Source organism: Cavia porcellus, unplaced genomic scaffold (genome assembly GCF_034190915.1).
Source record: "Cavia porcellus strain 051 isolate PalLab524CR breed Dunkin Hartley unplaced genomic scaffold, mCavPor4.1 scaffold_29, whole genome shotgun sequence".
Lineage (NCBI taxonomy): Eukaryota > Metazoa > Chordata > Mammalia > Rodentia > Caviidae > Cavia > Cavia porcellus.
The window spans coordinates 38,084,109-38,108,689 of record NW_026947512.1 but is presented as its reverse complement, the minus strand read 5'-3'; the positions used below and the strand labels follow the sequence as shown (position 1 = coordinate 38,108,689).

Sequence of the window (24,581 nt, the reverse complement as noted above, 5' to 3'; positions counted from 1 at the left end):
AGTATACTTTCTTTTGCTGGACTCTATATTTGTTCACTATGTTTAGTGAATTTCCTCTTAATGTCCTCTGCCATTTGCATGGTTATTTTTCCTTTTTATCTGTTTGATTTGTGAATATTATCAATTGGCTAAAGAATATCTTGAGATAGATTTTTCTCTGTATAATTTTTTTTGTTTAAAATAAGCTTTCTATTTTGGACTACTTGTAGATTGACAGAAAAATTACAAAGCTAGTGCAGAGAGTTCCTGCATACCATACACCCGGCTTCCCCTAATGTTAGCAGTTTATATGACTGACACGTGTCAAAACCGAGACCTCTCATTGATACTACAGATACTTGCTTTTGCTAGACTTTCTGTGCATGTTTCTTTGTGTTCAAGTACCTAATTTAGGATACCACATCACATTTAGTATTTATTTTTTGTTTGTCCATTTGTTTGCTTTGGGTTTCACTTTTGTAACACAGGCTGATCTTGAACTCACTCTTGCCTCCTCAGCTTCCTGAGTGCTGGAATTACAGGCATATGCCACCATATCTGACTTGTTTTGCTGTGTGTGTGTGTGTGTGTGTGTGTGTGTGTGTGTGTGTGTTGTTGTTGTTGTTGTTGTTGTTGTTTTTGAGATAGAATAATGCTGTATTACCTTGCTGGCCTCAAATTTGCCAATCCCCTCCCTCAGCCTCCCAAGTACCTGGAATTACAGATGTGTTCCACTGTTAAGTACCTTGTTTTGATTTTTATATTAATGTACTGACCATTAAAAACAATAGTAATAGAATTTCTGACTTTCTATAAAATATTTACCTTTTATGATACTCCTTGCACTTAGTTCCAGCTCTCTTTTGTGAATTATGTCTATGGTTTGGGCTTTACAAAAACTTTGGACTTTTTTCTGTTTGAAGCTGTGAAGCTTTTAAGTATTACATGGTGAAGTTTTTGTGTTTCAGCATATGGTCCTTGGTATAAGTTCTTTTTTTGTGGTTCTAAGGTTTGAGCTCAGTACCTAACACATGCTAGGCAAGAGTTTTGCTACTGAGTTACATTGCCAGTCCTCATTGGTATTATTTCTTAGAAAAGATTTCACATTTTGATTTTAGATAAATATTTGCTTGTACTTAATACTTATTTAATTTAATGTTTATTTTGCTTTATAAATTAACAAAGACATTTAATTTTTTCTATTGTTCCCTACTATTTAATAATCTCTTCTTGCTTCACTTCTTTAAAATGATACCTTTAGGGCTGGGGATATACCGTACTGGTAGAAGTCTTGCCTAGCATGCAAGAAGCCTGGGGTTCAATCCCCAGGACTGCAAAAATATAAAAATACTTTTTAAAATGAAAATAGAATAAAATGATACCTTTAATAACATACTATTTTTTTTTTTTGTCTTTTTTGTTTTTATCAGTACCAGGGATCGAATTCATGACTGCCGCCTTGCAAGGCAGGCACTTATGCCGCTGAGCTAAATCCCCAGCCCCCCCATACTATATTTTTAATATCTGTGTGGACTTACGGGCTTTTAATTTTCCAATTTTTGTCTTTTCTCTGCCTTTTCTTGTATTAAAATATTTTAATACCTGGAACTGCAAGTTACCTGTTGTGTACCATTGTTCTCTCTCTGACCTAACGTTTAGAATAATTTTTTGAATATTCTTGTGTAGTCTTTTAAATATTTAGACTAAAACTCATTTCAAAAAAATAGATTTTCTGAAAATGTTATTTGAACTTTGCTAACTTCAGTTTAACCAGTCCAGTGTTAAACCATTCCATTTATCTGGGACATAGATTATTTTTCCTATTCATAGTTGTAGCCTATCAAAAAAAGTGTTAGCTTTACTTTCCTAATTGATACACGAAAGTTTAAAGTGTTTTGATGGTTTTTTTTTCCTTAGGTTCTCTTTGGGAAAGTAAAAAAAATTCAACCTTCTATGGATATAAACAAACTTCCTTTGGATCCTTTTCCTAACTTTGATTGCCACATGTCAAGAAGTGTACCGTCTCTGAAAGATACCATCGAGCTACAAGCCTACAATTCAGTTGTATGTTAACATTATGTTTCATTTGACTTGAAAATCACTTAATATAGTGCTTAGTATAGTGACTACTTTTACTTAGATGTACAATAGATTAATTCCTAACTTGGAACCCATACAAAATTCTCTTTTAAATTAAGGCTTCATAGCAAGAAGACCATAATTATTATTTGTATTTCAAAATTGCTGATTTCAGATGTTTCAACATAAAAATTGGGTATCACCAATTTTAGATATGTTAGTTTCATTTAATCATTCTGACACATGTGTAGTCAAAATACCATTTGTACTCCATAATTCTGATATATTACAAATGTTAATTTTAAGATGAATAAGGCTATTTTGAAACAGTATTAACAATTCTGTGTACTTTGGAAGATAAGAAAAGCTTTATGTATTTAGCCGTGAGGTGAAACGGCAGTTTTCTATCATATTTTGCTTACTTTTGTAGGCTTTTAATGTCCAGAGAAGGTTAAGTTTTAAGTAAATGAAGGTAAAGTTTCTGTACATGAGTATATACATATGCCTACATGTAAAAAGTACTAACATGTTTGCCTAATTTTTCTATCAAAACAATGTAATGGTTCAGAATGTATGCACAACATTTAACTGTTAATGATTGCATAATGCTTCCTGTTTGAAAAACAGATTATATTTGTTTCTGCAAACGTTGCAAATACTTGGTGGAGGGAAAAAGAATTTTATGTATCTTTAAAATTTAAGCTTGAAGCGGACAGGAGGGAACTGTACATGGAATTAGGTAAATTATGTAATACCATGCAGCTATGCAACATTTTTTAAAGTATGAGCTTGAATTTAACTGCCAAAATTCATCAGCATAAACTTGTTTTTGTTTTTATCCTTCAGGTGTATTTCTATGAGTACAGTGTCTTTTCAAAGCCAGTAGATAAACCTAGGCAGTGTCTTCCATATGGGATAGTAACGGTAAAATTTATTGGTCAAAAAATGGATATTGGGCACCTTACCACATCTTTGAGATTGCTTACAACAGGATTTCCTAAGAGACCTGGTAAGATAGACGCATTATTCTACTTCAGTGGTATTGTGCTGATGTTAAAATTGCTGAATATTTTTTAATACATTGTGTGTCTCTGAACAAAATGGGTTTTTGTAAAATGGGTTTTCTTTATTATTTCAATTTACAAAGGAAATTTAAGGAATAAATTTATATAAAGTTAGCAAATTCACCTCTACTTTTCAGATTTTTATTTATATACACATATTGAGTATCTTAATCCAAAATTTGAAATGCTTCAAAATCTAAAACTTTTTGAGCACCAGCATGATGCCAGAGAAATTTCACACCATGAAACTATTCATTGCCCAGGATAATTAAGAATATTGTCTGCACTTGCATTCAAAGTATAAAATATATGCAAGTATTCAAGAGACTGAGATAGGAAGATTGCTGTGAGTTTGAGGCCAACCTGGGCTATATAATGACTCCAGGCTATCCTAAATTACATAGTGAGATCCTGGGTCAAAGGAAGGAAAGAAGGGCATATAAAACGCAGTAAATGTTAGAAAAATCTGACCAGTACACTTCTGTTAACAGGAATGCTCATTGTGCTGTGGCAGAGTAGTAGTAATTTGCTTTGGCTCCTGAAAAAGACTTTGTGAGACTTTTGGGGCTTTCTTCCCCTACCTCTTCATCTCATTCTCTTTTTTTCTTCCCTTTTTTCCTTCCATGGTAAAAGAAGCAAGGTAACAGTAGATGGGAGACAACTTTGCCTACAAATATGTAAATGCTGCTGTTAAATACCACATTACTAGAAATTAATATAAGGGTTAGCTTAGAAGAATATTTTCCTATTTAAGTTTTCAGTTATTGTCAGAATCCATTTTTAATATCATGTGCTTTTGTTAGTAGGTCCTAGACTAAGGTAGAGCTTACCATGCATCATTTATACTTTTTTAGCTTGGTGCTAATTGTCTTATCTCTCTGCTCTTCTTCTGAGAACAAATTCTAATCAGCATTATATTATTAGATGAACTTTTAATTAAAATCATTTATGACAATTTTCTTGCATTGATTTGTCTACATTGTTCTTATTGTTTTCACAGAAAGAACATGCTCTCTGAATAACTGTACAGTGGCCAAAAGAATTGGAAAGGGAAAAGATGCTACTGTAATTTTTGAGCATTTCAGGAAACCTGTAGATTCATTTGTTCCAGAAAACTGTTCATGCAGTACACAAAATTCAGAGATAAATTGCTTCGATGCAAATATTTCTAGTTCTTATGAAAATGTGCAAAATGGAAACATGTCTATACTTGATACATATAGTGGGCAGTCAGAGAACAGTTTAGCCGAAATTGGAGGTAATTTTCAAGGACAGATGTATGATTCAAGTCCTCCTTTTGTGCCCAGTGATAACAGAGAAAATGGTAAAGGTGATCATGTGTCTTCCACATATCTTAAAGATATTTTAAATGTTATGTCTACTACTCATATGCCTCACAATAATATTGACTCAAGTATAGTAATTACATCAAAATTCATCAAAGACCCAAGACTGATGAAAAGAGAAGAAAGTATGGGGAAACAAAATAATCCTACAGGCTTCAGTGAGACTTTGTCATTTGAGAAGAATTTAGATGGTAATTCAGAAATGAACCTGTCACATGTGCCAACTAATTCTGCATCTTCATCTGAAGTTACCGTTCATGATTGTGCTGCTCTTTCAGATTGTTTGGATACCACGTGCTGCAGATTATTTTTTGACTCACCATCTGAGACTCACAACATGGGTGCAAAGGACTGTGATTGTATAACACCTAAAAAAGTTACTTGGATTAGACAGTATAACAACCAAGGCAGTTTTTCCTTCCCAGTGTCTTTGTTAAATGTTTCAGAGCTTGAGAACCAAACACAGAGTGAGGAAAAGGCCCAGGGAACCCCAGAGAGAAACAGTGTTCCACTTTTAATTAAGCAAAGCAGCAAGGCACATAGCTGTGCTTACACAGAAGACTCCAATAGTCATATCTCAAAGGAATTCTCTTCGTCTAACTTTAACACTGTAATTCATATTGATCATCCTATGTCTGTTTTCCCACCCCAAAGGAAAGAAAGCATAGATGAATGTATTCAAAATACTGGCAAGATAAGAAACTTCACTGACCCAGAAGACAGTTACAGATATGAAGAAAAGCAAACTTTGGAAAAAGATACTGAAAATTATTTCACAAATGAAACAAAAATCACTCCAAAGAATAATTACATTTCTTCATGCCAAGAATACAATGATGATGAAACCCTTAATTCTTTGGGAGGAAATAGGGAGGAATCTCCCATGTTTACCACAGAGGATAATAAACAGCATCACCTAGCATTGGAATTAGAAAACAGTCTTACTTTTAATACAGCATGCCTTTCACAAAATCATCCTCAACATTCCATGAATTATGAAGATAGCATGTGTACAAGTTTTGAGTTTTCTCAAAAGCTAAGGAAGGTGAATTTGGAAAAAACAGATCAAAATTGTGTGAGCATTATAACTGATGCTTTCCAGGAACCAAAAGACATTCCTCAGACCAGAGAACTGCTTGCTAATTCTATAACTATGTTTCACAGTATTGAAACAGCCCTTAACAATTCAAATCGCAGCAAAACTAGAGAATATGTATGTGTCCAGAGGAAAAATGACAATAAGCCAATGTCATTAGAGGCCATTCAAAGAGACTGCAAAGAAACTGCTTATATTGAAAATGAAGATCAGGCTCACATTCTGTCTGGTAATGAACAATTGAGTGATAAATACATAAATATTCATTTCAAAGGGCTAGGAGATAATGATAAAGAAAACAAAAATGAAGTCAAAGAGGATGATAGAACTTCATCTCCAGAAAACAACGTAGAGACTATATATGGAAATGAAAAGCAAGAATACCATGCAAACAGTACTTTCACTATTACAGAAGACAGGAAAAAGAATAAAAATGGGAACAGAGTAGAAATTCTCAATTCTGAACACATTTCTGGTACAAGCTTGATTTGGGGAGAAAAACGTATAATACCAGAAACTACATTATTAGACAATGAAGATACTCTTGCTGCTATGAAACAAAGAGATATGCAGAACACTGGAAGAAATGCAGAGCATTTGGCTTTGACAGCATTTCTTGAAATTGCAGGTTCTTCAGTAGTAGGTGTAGCTTCAAATCCTGCAATAGAGTTAGCTAGTCCTTCTTTGCGTACATTAAGTGCAAATCAGGAAGCTCAGCAAAGACACCAGTTTAAAGAAACTCATATTTCTAAGAGTCCAGATTTTGGTCTGTCAGTAAGCCACAGGATTATTGATTATGAAATTAATGTGGATAAAAATAAATTACAAGATCCAACTCATCGACCAGGGAATGAGAACTCAATTCTTCCAAATTTTGATGTGGCAAGTGAGATTGAATTAGAATTGGAAACATATGATGAGTCTTTTTTATTTCATCAAAATAGCCATGAAGATATACTTGATGAAGAGTATGAGGCTCTGAAGTCTCGTATCGATTGGGAAGGTCTGTTTGGAAGCAATCATAGAAAGATGGACAATTTGGGAAGCCCCACAAGAGAGAATGCAGACCAGCATCACTCTAAGAACACTATTTCTTCTACTTACCAAAAAAACCTGTACCCAATTTTACTTCCAGATCTACAGGTTAGAATTACTAATACATGTAGACCAACATTTAGTCCCCTTGATGATACCCTTTCAGTGAAAGATAATTTTTACAAATGTTCTACAAAAGCCACAAAAGCAAGAATGAATGAAGAGGGGAAAGATACAGGATTTGAAATTTATTCCAAGTCGTCTTGTGGAAATTCAGGATATCCATGTGAAGATCAGTTTGGTGATTCCATACAGGATTCAGGACTTGTGAATAAATCTGTAATGTCCCATTCTTCTAACTTGAGCCACAATACTGGTAAGAATCATATGTCTGGAAAAAAAAACAATGAATCATTTTCTACTGAATCCTCTAATGTCACAACAATAAATGGTAACCCCACATGTTTATTCACAAAACCAAAAGCTGACTTTAATGATACTAGAAATAAAAAGGACAAGGAATCAAGAATTAGCAAACATATATCTTTTAAGATTCAAAACACGTCACATAAAAATTTGAGATGGCGTGAAAGTTGTGAGAAGGAAAGGAGACTATCCAACCATGACTCATCTGAGTGTTTTTCTTCATTATCCCAAGGACGAATGAAAACATTTTCACAGTCAGAAAGGCACATTAGAAATGTCCTAGATATTTTAAATAGTGAAGCATCTTTGTGTAAAAGCAAACGCCTTTCCAGAAAACTAAACAGAGCTGTTCTTCACTTAAAGAAAGCTCATAGAAGAATTCGCACATCTTTGCATCTTATAGCTAAAGTGGGAGAAAGAAGAAAGGGCCCATTGCCTAAAGCATATGAAATAACATGCAACAATTTTTGGGAAAGCTGTGACCTTCAAGGTTATACTTCTGTGTCTGAAAGAAGATATTCCAAGCATTTTTTATCAAAAATAAAATATGATAAACTTGGGGAAAGAGCTTTTGGCTTTGATATTAGTCAGTCTGTCTGCATGTCAAAGCACACATCATACAAAACAAATGGAGAGAAGATTGCAATGTGCCATTCCAAGAAAAGTGCGACTAGCAGTATCTCCAAAAGTCACACCATTGTTCATGCTAGAGAATTTTGTGATGAACACCAGTATCCTGAATCACAGTTATCACTGTTCTCTATATCCAAAAGTACACATCAACCAGAATATGATAATAACAGTATGGAATATTTAGTATCATCAGAGTTTAAGCCTTTTTCTGGAAAAACTGAGTATCTGCTTTACTCAGATGATAAACAGTCTGAAAATCAAACTGACACAAAGTTATCGAACATTAGTAAATGTGAAAAGCTTAGGAACCATTCAGCATATCACAAGGATGTGGCAAAAAAGAATTCTGAAACTAATGAAGTGATAAGTAAAAGTAGTTTAGTATCTTTAAGGGGAAGAAAAAAAACCAATGCAAGTTATAGAACAGAGAAAAACTGTCAGGTAGTATGTCTAGCCCACACAAAAGTGAAAACTGACCTACTTATTTCTACCTTAAATTCCAATATGAAACTCCTTTTAAATATTGATACCTACAAAGGAGATAATTGTATTATATCTGGCTGTCAAAATAACCCGAAAGAAAGTTTTCCTGTAGAAAGGTGGATAGCTCCAACTGAAAACTATATGAATCCATTCAACATAATTTTAATATCAAGCAAAAAGTACAGTGCTCTTCAGTTATCTGCCACTCCAGTGACAGATACTGAGGGAGAATCTTCAAAATCTTGTTTGGATAAACAGAGAATTCTTACTATAGATTATTCCTCAACACCAACTACTGTGTCACACTTTCAGCAGATAAATGGAGGAAAGGAGCTTCTAAAGACACAACGGTCTTTAAGTTGTGTCTATTTAGAAGAGAATGAAAGAAATACTACTGAGCATTCAGAACTGAATCTAATGGTAACTGAAGAGATTAAAAGTTACGGTGAAAATATGAAGAAACTATCTTTCAGTGATAGTTCTCTGCTCTGCAAAGGTATTATAAAGGATTTTTCAAAAAAATGTATTGTAAAGAAAGATACTTGGAGCAGAAAAATTAGGAAAATTGAGCAAGCAGAAAAAGCAAAAGATTCATTTTACCAAAAAAGTATGTCTGAAGAATCAGTTAAGAGTGAGCACAAAAATAAAAATAAGATCCTAAAAGAAAAGCCCTTTCAGTTAAATATGAAAACAGTTAAAAGTAACTTGATTGATTCTCACCTAAGCATTGAAACTACTCCAGAGGCAGTCTATTTGAATAACACGGTTTCTAGCAGGCTTAACATAAGAAAAAGGGAGGAGAAGAGAAGAACAAGTAGTGCCTGTCAGTTTGGCTATATTTCCAAGCCAGGCATTCTGAAAATTGATCACATGCCTATTCTCCATGCCAACTCTGAAACTTCTAAAGTTCCTGTTATTCAGAAACCTACAAATGTGAATGAATTAAAAGAAAAAAATTGCTCAGTTATTCATACAGCTCTTGTAACAGAGCTGTCTGAGATTTTACAGAGGGCAGATAAAGCATCATCTTTGGAGATTCTGGAGGAAGAAACTAAGGCTTGTCATAATATTCTCCCTTTATTTGTTGAAGCTTTTGAAAGGAAGCAGGAATGTTCACTTGAACAAATTCTCATTTCAAGAGAGCTGTTGGTAGAACAAAATCTGTGGAATAATTGCAACGACAAATTAAAACCGTGTGCTGTTGACTCTTTGGTAGAACTTCAAATGGTAATGGAAACCATTCAATTCATTGAAAATAAGAAAAGGCTCTTAGAAGGTGAACCAACATTCCGAAGCTTGCTTTGGTATGATGAGACATTGTACAGTGAGCTTCTTAGCAGGCCACATGGATATCAACTGCAATCTAGTTTCTACCCAGCTTTTCAAGAAAGGTTAAAATATAATGCATTCTGTGAGTTGCAGAATTACCATAGTCAGTTAATTGAATTGTTTACTGAAACAAAAAGGGAAAATAACTCATACTATGCATTATTAAAATATAGACGACAGATTAGTGAATGTGAAGCCATAATGAAACAGTGTTCTGATTGCTTTAACTTTGCTCTTTCCATTCCGTTTACCTGTGGAGTTAACTTTGGAGATAGTTTAGGAGACCTAGAAATCTTAAGAAAAAGTACCTTAAAACTGATCAGTATATATGGAGACTGTCCTACAGGTCATTCATATCCAGGAAAACAAGACCATCTCTGGATTATTATAGAAATGATTTCCTCAAAAGTTAATTTTATCAAGACCAATGAGGCAATAAATATTAAAGTCTCTCTTTATGGTCTAGAACACATCTTTTTTGATGCTGCAAAAAATCTTGTTTGGAAAGAAAAGAGACAGTCTCTCAGCAAAAAATACTTACAAAAGAAAGAAGTGATACATAAAATGAATGAATGGGCTCTATCTAAATTGCAAAAGATATGTGATACTTTGTCTGAAAATTTAAACAATGAACCATCTTGCAATGTGGAGCTTAAGGAAGATACTATGATCACTTCCAGAAAGTCAGATAGTCTGATTTCAATAGAAAAAAGTACTTTGTTTTCACACTCAGGTATTAGTATTAGTGAAATACTGGATCAGGCTGAATTTGCAGACTTAAAAAAGTTACAGGAGCTTACTTTGTTATGTACAGATCACTTAGAAACTTTAAAAAAATATTTTCAGATGCTGCAAGAAGAAAACATAGATGAAATTTTTATCACAGAAGAAAACGTTTTAGACGTGCCAAAAAATCATAGACATAGGGCTGTACTTTTAAAGCCGGAAGCAACTGAAACATATATCGAAATCTCCATGCTTTCAGAAACAGTTCACTTTCTTAAAAACTCAATGGCAAAGAAATTAGATAACCAAAGATTTCGAGGTATGCTTTGGTTTGATTTGTCACTTCTTCCTGAACTGGTTCACTGCCAAGAAAAAATGCTTTCTTTCTCATTTCTTGACGATAACCCAAGAGATTGCCTTAGGAAAGCAGTAGAAACTGGTATTTCTGAGTGTAAGAAAGATCTGGATGTCATCTACAAGTACAGTGATGCTGTCAATTGTTCATATGCTGTTCATTTATTCTCAAGGGAACTGAAAGAACTTTCAGAAATAAAAAAGCTCCTAAAGAAATCAGAGTACCCCTTTTCCACATATATTGGTTTTGTCCCATATATAATATCCATAAATTATGGAAACACTGTGATGGAGTTAGAACACAACTATTATCAGTTGTCTACAATACTCAAATGTGTAATGTCTGTCCCTCAGAAAGATGTAGGAAAAATTGCCCATATTATGAAAGTTATGAAAACAATTGGCCATATGAAAATTATATGTGCTAAAAATGCTAAATTAACCACTCCTTTTATCCTATGCCAAATGCTGCATAACAAAACGAATAATTCCCAACCGAAGAGAAAAGAAAAGTTGAACGTTCATTTTACAACACCTAAGGAAAATACCAGACCAAATATTTCTGCAAAGGTACCCTCAACTTCAGTGTACATAATCAAAAATGTTTCAAGCTCATCTAAAAGGCAGCCTAGTGCTCTGGACAAGTGTGAAGACTCTCAGGAAAAAGAGAAAAATAATATTTCTAGTTCTAAGAAGAGAAAGGTATGAATGTTTTAAAATGAATTTGCTATATTCTTTTTTTTTTTTTTTTTTTTTTGTCTTTTTATCAGTACCGAGGATCGAACTCACGACTGCCTGCTTGTAAGGCAGGTGCTTATGCCGCTGAGCTAAATCTCCAGCCCTGCTATATTCTTTTTGAGAATGTGTCTACTCTTTAAGCAGACAGATATTTTGCAGAGTTGTAAAAGCTGAGTATGGTTGAAATATTGCCTTGAAAAATTTAACTTTGGTTATCAAAGTATTGGATTAAATTTTTAACTCATCTGTGAAATGTTACATAAATTATTGTACATATGAGAGATGCCTTGCAGATGTCCTTTATTTAGAAAACAGTTTTTAGAAGAATGAACTTTTAAGTAGCTTTTCATTTTTGTTTCTTTCCAGTACTGGGAATTGAATCCATAGCTTCACACCGAGTTCTACATCCCTACCTCGTTTTTATTTTGAGATAGGGTCTCAGAGTTGCAAGGCTGGGCTCAAAATTATGATCCTCCTGCATAAACTTTTCAGAGTACTGAGATTACAGGTGTGCATTAGCACATCTGGCTTTAGTAGCTTTTTAGGGAAAAGTTCATTATAAATATCAGTTAAGTGAACAACCAAATGTTTATTGAGTAGTATCTGTGTACCAAACCTATGCCCAATGTGCAGTGCATATTAACAGCAAGCTAGTGAAGCATACTTCACTGTTAACCTAGATCAGTAATGCCAAACCCTGTAGAGCTTGCAGTGATAATAGTTCACAGTATGGCACACATGTCACAGGTTCATGGTCACTGATCTAGGTGGAGAAATTGAGCAAATATTTTCAGTAGACAATTATCAGGAAGTTAGAAAAAGTCCTATACAAAAACATAATTTGTGTAACACATACAAATAAATAATCCTTAGGATATGTGCATCATCATTCTCTCATTTAAAGGTAAGAAAACTGAGACAGGAAAATTTGGCAACTTTGCAAGATTTCATAGTACATGGGAGAACCTGTATCTAAAACCAGATGTTCTTGCTCCAGAGCCCATAGTAACACTTGTCCCTGCTGTACTCAGGGCTTCTCTCACAAGTCTGAGAAATTATTAGTTCAGAAGCAAACAGAAACCTATATGCAAAATGGAAAGATTCTTTGCTCACTCCAATTTTACATATTTTTGAGTTAATTCTAGTTCTAGAGAACAGTAATTTAATCAGTGTCTTTAAAAACTGTTGGTTGTATTAGTACCTGTTTGCAGTCCATAATGATCATTTGCATCATAGAAGTTGGTATGTGTGTATAATCTCAGTTCTTTTTACTTCTCTTCCCTTATTGCCCCTCCCTCCATCTCTTAGTAACCTTCCCGTTTGCAAAATTCTGTGTCTTTGTTTCCTGCTATCTTCTACTTTATGCTTTATTTATACTTTGAGCTTCTCATAAAAGAGAAATCATGAATTTAAGCTTTTATTTTTGGTTTACTTCACTTAACTTTATGGTCTCAGTGCATCCATTTTACTACAAATGACTCATATTTATCATTTTTATGGCAGTATAGTACTCCACTGGTGTAAATATCACATTATCTTTACCTATGCTGCTGTTAATGTACATATGGGTCCCTTCCAAGATTTAGCTACTGTGAATTGCGCTGCTGTGAACATGGATATACATATACCACTGTAATATAATGTCTTTTATGCTTACAGGAAGGTACCTTGAAGAGGAATAGCTGAGTTAAATAGAATTTCTAGTTTTAATTTTTTGAGGAGTCTCCATACTGATTTCCATAATGGTTATATTAGTTTACTTTTCCACCAACAGTATAGAAGGATTATTTCCCCTGCAACCTTAACAGCATTTGTTACTGATTTTTTTATTATGTAAAATATAAGATTTATTATTTTAACCATTTTTAAGACTACAGTTCATTGGCACTATGTATATTCACAGTGTTGTAAAACCATCATCATTATGGATATATATGTATTTTTATACAGGGAGTCTAAAGGCCTCATATCTGCTAGATGGTATTCTACTACTGAGCTACATCCTCAACTCTATATACATAATTTTATATAATGTTCATAGAATATATTTCACACCTATAGTTACTCATTTTAAACAATATAGGAATTTCAGTAATTTATATAAAAATCACAAATCAAGAATAGTATATATAAATTCAATCTGAAGCCATAATGTGCAATTTTTCACCATTTCCTAAGCTTTATATTGTACAGTAAGATTATTTATAGCTCAAACTTTTCTGTGATCTTTTCATAAAATCAGTAATACCACTTGAAACTATAATTTTCAGGACATGCTTTTTCACGTTCATTCGATAGATATTTTTTTCTCCCAGTAAGCTGTTTGCTACAAGGTATTTAAATTTTCTTATAGTTCATTCTTTTGTCTCCTTAGATGGAAAATGAGATGAGTTTTCTATTTATAGAATTTCCCAAATAGCACAATTATTTGCTTTATTGTGTAAATGAAATAATGTTTAAGGAAATAAGACTTCTTTATTCAGTATATCTATGGGATTTCTCACCTCTAAAGTTTTTCATGAAGAATCAGCACTGATGAGTCAGCAAAAGCTTTGTCACAGTAGAATTTCTTTTCTGTATGTCTTTAGTATGTTTTCAAAAGGCTGAATGATACTTGAAGATTCTCCCACATTCCTTACATTTGAATTTCTCATGCTCATGAGACTTCACATATCAGTAAAGTGAATGCTTCCCACACTGACTGTGCCCAAAAGATCTTTCTTTTATACTTAGTTTTCTTACAATCTCTGCATTCAAAGGATGTGTCTCTACTGTGAACTTTTGATAAACCGAAAGAGTCCCCTCTTCTTATTTTCCCGTAATCATTGCATTCAAAGGCCTATTTTCTTCCTCTCTACCTGTTTTCATGTCTAATGAGACAAGACTCCTTTTTTTAAGGCTTCTGAATTAATGACATACAAACCTTTGTTATGTTGTACAATTTTTTTAAGGTCTGATGAGGTGAAACATATTTTGGAGGACATTTCTACAATGCTCATAACAGTTTTCTCCATAATTCTCTTACTATAAGAAAGCATAAGCAAACTCTTTTCCATTTGACTCATCTTCATGTTTTTTGTCTTGAAGAAATTCTACTCATGCTCCAGTTACAACTTTGGACTTCCTCATTGATGTTTTCAGGATGGTAAACATATCTTGGTTCAGAAAATTCTCTGCTTCCTTTCTTTCTCTCTAGTTCGCCAAGTAGGCAGAAAACTTCTGTATAGCTCCAATTTAGATTATCTTTTCCCACCTTCCACAACTCGTGTCCTTGCTCTACTTTGAAAATCACATCTGTTTTAGTAACTGGATGTTCTGTTCACAGAAAAACACAAATGTGGGGACAAAGTGTGAGGCAAATGTATCGCGTAGCTCAGGTCTGCCTTCTTGAGTTCTCAGGATCCACTGAAATTAGGTTTCTCAAATTTTCCAGCATCACATCCCAATACCGTATTTTCTGATCATAATCAAGTAGATGCCACTCCTCTGAAGTGAAGTCCACGGCCACAGCTTGGAATGTCACTGATTCTTCTCAAAACTTCTGAGACAGTACCTCCATGGAATAGAGATAACATCATGAGTCAAATCTTGGCCTCTTTAGATAGCAGAGACAGAGTTGGTTCTTGTCCCTGCATGTCACCTGTGGTGCTTAGCTGGTCATCAGTAGATTTTTAACCAGGGCAGCTGGAAACTGACATAAGGCTGGAAAATGCAAGAAGGACCTTCAGGTTCTTCCTTGATTTCTAGGCAACAAGTTACCCTGCACTCAGGTTATCTAAAAATTTACTCTTTCCTATGAACCAAGAAACCAGTCTTGCCCTTTTTAAACCATCCCCCAAACGCTTCATGTCACTACCCCACACGGAAGTGCACCAAGAACTAAGAGCTTCCAGAATGTCCCATTGCACATGTGCAAAAGTGTTAACTGATTTCTTATATAGCCTTTCTTCCTAGAATAAGATAGAGTTTCAGTGTTTTAATTTGCATTTCTTTAATGGTCAGGGTGTTGAACACATTTCATCTGTTCTCCATTTGTACTTCTGAGAAGTGTGTTCATTTTAGTTGCCCATTTTTGTAATCTTACACTTTAGAGGGATCTAATTTTTTTTAGTTCCTTATATATTCTAGATATTAGTCCTCTGTCTAAGGTGTAAATAACAAGGTTTTCCCCATTTTTTAGGCTGGTGGTTCATTCTGTGAGTTGTTTTCTTTGCTGTTACTAGCTTTTTTTAAATTTGATATAATCCTATTTGTTGATACTTTAATGTTACTTGTGCAATTTGGATTCTGTTCAGAAAATCCTTGCCTACTCTATGATTACGAAGTTTTACCTGTTTTGTCTTACAGCAGGTTAAGTGTTTCTCTTTTAATATTTAGATCTTTGATCAGTTTTGATTTTAGGTTAATAGTAATACATATACATACATTTTTTTCCTCTGTGGGTTATTAGAATACAAGAACACTTTGGATTTTTATCAGTCATCACCTGTTCCATTTTGTTTATAGCAAAGTGGTTAATAAATAACCACGACCTGAGAGCAGAAGGTACTACTACACATTAAGAATAAAGTGAGCGTAATACTAGAAAAATGATTTGGGAACTGGGCATGGTGTCACATGCTTGCTGTCCAAGGGCTAAGAGAGGAGGATCATAATTTGAAGCCAGAAACATAGTAAGAATCTGTTTTCAAGATTAGTAGAGCTGGGTTTATAGTTAAGAAGCAGAACACTTGCCTAGCATGCCTGAGTACTGCAAAAAAAAAAAGGCTTAGATTGTTAGGTTTATCTGTGGAAGAACACAGACCCAAACCTGTGCATGACAGGAAAATATGTTACCAGATAAAAGTAAAAATAAAGTAAGACACACTATTTACTACTGTGGAGATAGTTTAAAATTTAACTTGGTTAGCAGAAGCTAGTTAGAATGAAATAGGTAGTTCATAGAACTGGGGTTTTAACTCAGTGTTTATTATATGCAAAGTCTTGTATTTTGTCTCTCACATCAACAAAAAGGAGGTGGTAGTAATTTCAGACTACATATAATGTGTTTTAAATATAGGCCTAAGGAGTTTGAATTTCACTCTGTATATACCAAAGTGTAATGTCGTGAAATACATAGCTTTAGTGATTTAAAAGATAAGGAAATTCTGAATATAGTTAGAAATATTAAACAGCTGCAGTTCACGAGAGTACTGATCATAGAAAAAGTAAAAATGTTATACAGGTTGAGAGTATCCTTTATCTAAAATGCTTTGGATCTGAGATGTTTTAGGCTTTGTTTTTTTTTCAGGTTTTTGAATACATGCATAGTGAGATATTTTGGTGACAAGACAAAATCTAAACAAAAATTAATGTTTCATGTACATATGCACATAACCTGATGGTAGTTTTTTTAGTTTTTTAAATAATCTTGTGCATTGAAGTTTCCTGGTGTAGCATATTCCACTCTGGTGTCATATTGGCACTCAAGTTTTGGGTGTGGGGTCATTTTCAAATAGAAATATTCAACTTATATTTAATAGAAATTATTTAAAGAACTGATGGGTCTCAATGACTGAATAATGCTGAATAAACTAGTCATAAATTGACTCCTAAGATTAGTTTTAGGTAAGAACCATATTGCAGTTTTTAAAAAAGTCTTCAAATATGAAATATGGGAAGTCCAACAGAGTCAATTTTTTAGAATGAGATTAACATTTGTATTTTATTTTTATCATCACTAATGGAAGTTTTCTTTGTATTTTTTAAACATAGATTAACATGAACCATGCCTCAGGTATCAACAGAGAGAAGGCAGTGCTCCGGTATCTAAGGTAAGAGCTAAACAAAATTAGGTAAATAGAAAGAAGAAAAAAGCAATTATATTATTCTGTTGTATCATGTGTTTCTTATTATATGTACAGTGTTTGCAGTGAGCCTGTGAACAAAGTTGGGCTGTATTCTGTAACTCAGTGGTTCCCAGTCTGTTTGGCACAAAGGTCTGGTTTTGTGGAAGGTGATTTTCAGCAAACTGAGCAGGCAGGGTAGTTTCAGGAGGATTCAAACACATTACACTTAATTGTGCACTTTGTTATTACATTTAATATATAATAAAATAATTTTACAATTCAACACTATAAAGCCTCTTAATCTGTTCTTAAACTCTCCAACAGCCAACAGCATCACTGCCTCAGCTCTATCTCAGATCATCAGGCTTAAAGTTTTTATAAGTAATGTGAAACCTTGCATTTGAGGTTCATAATAGGCTTTGTGCTCCTATGAAACAGGACACTGGCTTCTGTCAGCCTGCTTTAATACTGTCTTAGGTAAAAGTGCCAAGGATATTTACTGGGCAAGAAATTTTGGAGGTCTGCTTTATTATAAAACATCTTTGGTAGGGAGTTGGTAATCCACAGCTGATAATTATAACCTGTGTGTGTGGTTATTTACAAGTAATGAAAATCACCAGTGTGATCTAGGTATATAAATTAGAAACCACCAATTAGTAATGATGGTTTCTTACTTTTTACTGTGTATTGGGGGTGGGGGATGCTAGGGATCAAACTCAAGGCCTCAAACATGCTAGGCAAGTTCTCTGCCACTGAACTATGTCCCCAGCCCAGTTTTCTACTTTTAAAAGTTCAAGGAAATATTAGAGCACAGAACTATTAATTTTACAGTGTTGGTAATACATTTAAAATGCAGAGTGTTGTATCATCTTCAGCAGAAAAAGTATCTAAACTCCAAGCAAGAAAAGTTTCCTGTATACTCTTAATAAAATCAGCAAATGTCAAGAAATCATCTTTAAAAAACACAAAAAAAAAGCCTTGAGGGCCAGGGATTTAGCCCTGGCAAGTGCAAGGTCATGAGTTTGATCCCCAGTACCACCAAAAAAAAAAAAAAAACCTTTTAAATACAAATTTCAGTTAAAATTTGATTGATTGCAGATATAGAGTGCTTGCCTAACATGCATGAGGCCCTGAGTTCAGTCTCCTTCACCAAAAAAGTTTTGAGTCTATAAAGTTGTTTATCTGTTGTTAATAGGACTACAAGATCTCATCCCAAGGGTGAAAACAAAGTAAGATCCAGGTCATCTGAAAATCTGAAAAGAAACTATGTATCTCCAGAAAGGGATGAAATGCAGACATCACTAAGTGACTCACTTCCGCCTTTAAAGAACCCCCAAGACACTGGGACATCAGAGTCAAAAAGCAAAATAGATTTAACTAATAGTTCACACCATGTCTCAAAACATCTCATTGAACAACAGGAAAATTTAAATAGCATAAAGAAAAGAACTGTGAATTTTGGAGCTCCTGAAGCAAAAAGTTATAGAAAAGATTATGCTGCTTTTGCAACTTGTGACCAGAAAAGTATAAATGGCATTTTGTCGAAAGACCAAGATACGCCTTCACAGAAACTTCCTAAGAATCTCCCAGATCCTGCACGACAAACTTGTCTTTTAAACATAAAGTCAGCAACTGATGACTCTCTTGTGTCTAACTCATTACTGCTCTCAGATCCTATTTCTCATTCTGCAGGGGATATACATACCAACCTAGAAATAAGTGAGATGGCCTTAGAACATCAAGATAATGAGGTGTTAGATTCATCTATTAATAAGTCCACATGTGTCGGTTTTCCAGAACCTTTATATATCCAGAGAAGAATTCTTGATACATTAAGTCCCAGTCCTGTACCTTTTGGAGCGTCTGGAAGTTTAACCCCTCATGTAAATCAAACAACAGAATATTCCTCTTCTGAACAGCAGGATGTAGAGAATCCAAAAGTCCTAACTCAGAAAGCTGCCACATACTGGGATGAATTTCCACAGTCTACCTGTGCCTCAGTATATAATTCTTCTGATAATTCACTGGGAACTCCATACTATGCTTGGTGCATCTATCATTACAGCAGCAGCAATGGCAATGCCATTACCCATACATACCAAGGGCTAACATCATATGAAGCACAGTCACCTCCTCCTGGAATATTGACCACACTTACAAGTACTGTCCAAAACACACATTCTAATCTTCTATACTCTCAATATTTCAGTTACTTTACCCATCAGCCACAAACAAATGCCTTTGTGCCAGCAAGTGGATATTTTCCGTACCAGATGCCTATTTCTTATTTTCAGCAACCAATTGTTTCACAATATGCTTCTTATCAGCCATTACCACAAGCTGTTTACCCTTATCCTCCTACTCCAGGTGTGCTGCCAGAAGCTTCTTGGATTTATGGTGAGTCATATAAGTTTTAACATTTGAATCTCTTGTAAGTTTTTACGTTTATGTAAATGGAATTAACTGATTGTGTATATCAGCCATTTTTCTGTGCATATTTATAGATTTGTTCATATAGCAGACAATTGAATTGCATTATTAACTGCAAATTTGATTGTCAAAGATTAGAGAAAAAGAGCTGGTCATATCAAATACATCCTTAAAATCTCAGGGTATAGTTAAGTAAATTATATTTTGATTCATACAATAATACAATCACTGAAGGATTTATAAAAGTTTTTAATGACATGACACTTTTAAAACTGTATCACATAAATGTACATAAATGCCAACATTTTAACCTGACCACCCCCAGGTGATAATCAGGCATATGTGTAGTTCTGAATTTTCAAGATTTCATACTTTGAAACATAAACTATCTTGATAATTGGAGACAAAATTTGCTTTAAAAAATCAAGCAGCAAAAGGAAATGTCATATAAAATCAAATCTTTTTCTTCTTTCAATGTATTAACAAAATGCAGTATCCTGGTGCAAGTGAATGATGTTAATTGAAACATGTTGGTAGAACTTGGTATTTTGCCTCTGGAAAATTTTTTTCTCTGAACACAAGATTCTATTAAATAAAATTAGTATATAAGTTTTTAATTAAATCAAAATATGCATTTATCAGACTTAAAGCAAAATTCTAAAATAATTATTCTACAGAAACAATAATTACACTCAGATATTCTTCCATCAGATAACATGTACTTTTTAAATAAAGGTGACATCTGTTAATACCTTAAAGAAATTCAAGAAAATTCCTTTTAAACAGTTTCAAATCCTGTCGACTGTTAACAAATAAGTCCAGTACAAAAAATTACTTAGACACTATTAGTCTGACTACAAACAGAAGCAGACTGTTTTGAAGAACAGAAGTGCTAGAGCTTGAACTCAGAGTATGCTAGGCAAGCCCTAAAACACTGAGCTGTATTCTCAGCCTAACATACTTCTATTTCTGATTAAGAAATCTTATAACCTAACTAAAATTCATATACTTTAGCTTGAAAAGCAGAGCTGTTCACATCCCACATATCCAGCCTCATTTGCCACTGCACCCACTTCTATTTTCCGGTATCACTGACCTTACTATTCTCCCATTTGACAGTCCCTCTGGTACTTTGGTATTTCTTGTGCACTTCTCTCACTTAATAAAATTGGATAATAGTGTAGCAATCTATTTATCTTTTCCTTCCCTCCCTGTCCCACAAAATGAGTTTAAGCTGGACAGAAATTTTTTACCTGAGAAAAAGTATAGTGTACCTTAATTTCTCAAATAGGAAATCTTGAGTTTAATTCTTTCATAAAGGCTTTATTTGAGCTTTCCATATTTTAAGTAGTTAAGCTGTTTGTGATATCTAAAAAACATTCTGGAATTAAGTGTAGGTGTGACTTTAAATCTTACTACCTCTTTGATTATATCAATCCAGTGGAAATAAAAGAAAAAAGTTATTTAAAGTGTGCAAAAGGCTATCTCAAAAATTGTAAGGCATTACAATATTTTAAACACATCTAGTTTTCAGAAGTGCAAATGATCCGTAGAGATCATCTCACACTTACATTCAGTGAATTCTTAAAAAGATGTAAACATCTCTGAGCCATGTCACTGCTTTGTTCAACGTGCTTGTATTAAATACTAGAAAATGGAGCTAAAGAAGAGTGCTTAAATTGAGCCCTGTGTGCCAAGTACATTATGTTCTTTATTAACATTTAATTATCACAGAATACCTAAGGGAAACACAGGGATATTGCTTTTTTACCAGTTGGGAAACTACTCTTCAGAGAGTCTTAAATAAATTTCCCAGGATCCTATAGATAGCAAAGGGCAGGGTGTGTAATTATCAACGCTGATCTCTTTGGCTCTAAAGTACTCTTAGATTCTTTCTACTTTGCAATTATATATCATTAGCCTACATCATTTATCTTGTCTAAAATCTCTGTGGGTTTTTCTTCCAGCTCCATGGCAACAGCAACCTTTTCAGCCAAGACACTGAAAATACTCTTTCTACTGAAATAAAGTATATTTAACAGGTTTTTTCCAAGTGTTTATCTACATATTTTTATTTTAATATCTATCATTTATATGTATAGAACTGTGGCTTATAAACATGATAGCCCTTTGTAAAATGTGTAAGTGCAATAATACATCGCTTAAGATAACAGGAAATTAATTTGTAACATCTGAAATATCAAAGTTTTTTCCAGGTAATTCTGAAAGGAGTTAATTGAGGAGTTGATAAGATTAAGGTTAGCGGTAGTAATAAAATATTTCAAACTAGGTTTTTGTTTTTTAATACATAGTTTATTTTGCCATTTTATTGAGCTGTAAAAGAATCTTCTTTCTTGAACTGGCCAACAGACCAGTAATTTCATAAATCTTTACCCTTTACTGATATATTTTACAATTTCATAGCAAATGCCTTTAATTTTTTACTATTTTTACTTATATTTTTAAACAAAATATTGGTTCACATATTTTCAGTTTCATTGAATGATTTTGAAATTTCTTATTTGGAAACAGTTCTAATTATGTAGGAATTAAAGCACATTCAATGACTTTCTATAAGCATTCTTCCCACAATTTTTCTTTTATATGTGTATTTTATATACAAAATACAAATATGTATTTTATAACTTAAATTGTTCTTTTAATAACTTTTAGGAAATGTTTGTATTTATGCAATTCAGCTGTATTATAATAATTTAAATAATGCTGCAATATTCTGGTTATAGTGAGGTTTTTTCCACATTTTGCAAAAGTAAAAAATTTCTTAGTAGTAATCATCATAGGATAATAGGATGGTAGTGTGCAAATATGCCTTGAGCAACATCTTTCTTCATGTGTTACCTTTCTCACTCAACCATTCTTGTTCTAAGATACCAGTCAGAAAAATCCCTCGGAACTGAATGAATCTTTTTCAACTGCTAGTAAGCCTTAAAATGGGACAAGAGGTTTGCATTGGTTAAATCTAAAGAGATAGCCAAGCTTAAAATTTTCCTCAAAGTTTTATTAGGAAATTTTATTATCTAGCACAGACATTAATTTTGCTACGTTTAATGTGGAGTAACTTGTTTTTCAATTCAGAAGGACTGAGATTAACCAAATAGGATGAAAGTCTGGATTTATTAACAACACAGCTGTTTAAAAGAAGAAATTCAAGCACAGAACTGTAATTGAAAGATAAAGAAATGAAAAGACAATAGACTTAAAACAATAGTAAAATATTTTTTTAAAAGTTGTTTGAAGTCAGGTTTCATGAACCAGGTATGAAAGCAATTAACATTAACTGTTATTCAAGAAATTACTTTGTCTCAGCTGTTTCACTTGTTTGTTTATGGAAAGATGTCACAAAGTTTATTAATCTTTCTGAGGCTGAGGATGTAGCTCAGTGATAGAGCCTTTGGCCTGCCATGCATAATGCCCGGGGTTCAACCCTCGGTTCTACAAAAGAAACTATACTCTGTTAAACCAAAAGTCAAATGTTCTAATTAAGTACTCTTCAACAACTTTCAGATTCTGTTGATAATGTCTCAATGATGTTATTTTATTTCTTTTTTAAAAAACCTATACTTTGACAAAATTCAGAACCCTGAAGTGTTTTCCTTTTTCATCCCTCAAGTATATGCTTTGATTTTAACATTAAGTAAAAAATAAAACTGAATAAACATCATAAAAGAAAAAAGCTGGCTTGTTTAGAAGTGTTGTTTTGGAACTTGAATTATCTGAATAAAGTGTGTGTCTTCTAATTTCAGAGGTATTTTCCTTTTTTTCCTGTCCTTGCGTTTCTTGAAAAATGAGAAAAAGTCTACTTGCAGTGGTATATATCTATGAGATCTTAACTATTTTAGAGACGGTTACAGGAGAATTACAAGTTAAAGATCAATGTAGGCAACTCAGTGAGACCCTTGTCTCAAAAAGTAAAAAGCACTGGAGATGTACATAGCTCAGTGAGAGTGCTCCTGTATTTAATCTCTAGAACCAATGAAAAGAAAAAAATGCGAAAAATGTGTGGTCCTTGGTTTACACAGTCATTAACAAAGTACAGATTTCCTCATATCGCAACCTACTTGTTTTTTTCTGTTCATTGGTTTGTTTGTTTGTTTGTTTGTTTGTTTGTTTTGGTACAGGGGATCAAACACAAGACCTCACACTTGCCAAGCAGAAACTTATGCCACTAAGCTAAATGCCAGGCCCTCAACCTTTTGTTTAAAGACTGTTCAAACTTGTGATCCTCTACTTGGACTTACTTCCTGGTTTGTTTGTTTACAATACACTTCTGTATATCTTTTTTACAGACCCTTACTGTGTTTTTTTGTATAGTATACAGTACTGTGATTTTTGCTGATATACTGTACAGTACTGTAGTTACAATATTACATGTAAGAGTTAAATGAGTAAAATCATCAAGTTGGAATTTTCTCTGACCATTTCTTTTGAATATCATACACACTATACACAATTTCCCATTTAGCAACCAATTTATTTCATGGCCTAATCATCTGAACATACTCATCATTAAACTATGAGTGTCTTTAATGGAGTAAAGAATGACTAGGTAACATAAACTGAGATGTTCAGGGAAAGACTCAAACTAAATGTAAGGCTTTGCCTCATTTTCATAACAAGAAAATTCCTCTTGAAAATATTATTTTGGTAAATTGATAAACTTCTAGGGCCAGGCATGGTGACACACTCTTGTAATCCCAGCCCTCAGCAGGCTGAGGCAAGAGGATTGTTGCAAGTTCAAGACGCAAGGCTACAAAGTGAGCCCAACTGAACTGCACAATGAGACCCTGTCTCAAAAAGATACAAAATAAATTTCTAGGGATATAGAGGATATATGTAAATGTCAACCATGTAATATAACATTTTAATAACCATATTTTGCAGGACAGTTTCATTTAGCAGTCTCATGTATCTTTAACATCATTGTCAAGATCACTAGAGGGGCCAGAGATTTAGCTTAGTGGCCTAAGTGCCTGCCTCACAAGCACAAGGTCATGAGTTTGATCCCCAGCACAAA

At 33.7% G+C, this 24,581-nt stretch overlaps 1 protein-coding gene across 2 annotated transcripts in view; it reads left to right on the top strand.

Annotated features, from left to right (window-relative positions):
• Nucleotides 1-23,309, top strand: part of Tex15 (testis expressed 15, meiosis and synapsis associated) — an 82,111-nt gene extending 58,802 nt beyond the window's left edge. For both annotated transcript variants that reach the window (XM_063239678.1, XM_063239679.1), the window contains exons 6-11: nucleotides 1,897-2,043; nucleotides 2,905-3,067; nucleotides 4,123-11,252; nucleotides 17,043-17,101; nucleotides 18,312-19,513; nucleotides 21,514-23,309. In XM_063239678.1, coding sequence (XP_063095748.1) covers nucleotides 1,897-2,043; nucleotides 2,905-3,067; nucleotides 4,123-11,252; nucleotides 17,043-17,101; nucleotides 18,312-19,513; nucleotides 21,514-21,551 — 8,739 coding nt within the window. In that variant the 3' untranslated portion in view covers nucleotides 21,552-23,309. The remainder of the gene's footprint in view (nucleotides 1-1,896; nucleotides 2,044-2,904; nucleotides 3,068-4,122; nucleotides 11,253-17,042; nucleotides 17,102-18,311; nucleotides 19,514-21,513) is intronic.
• Nucleotides 23,310-24,581: the final 1,272 nt, after the last annotated feature.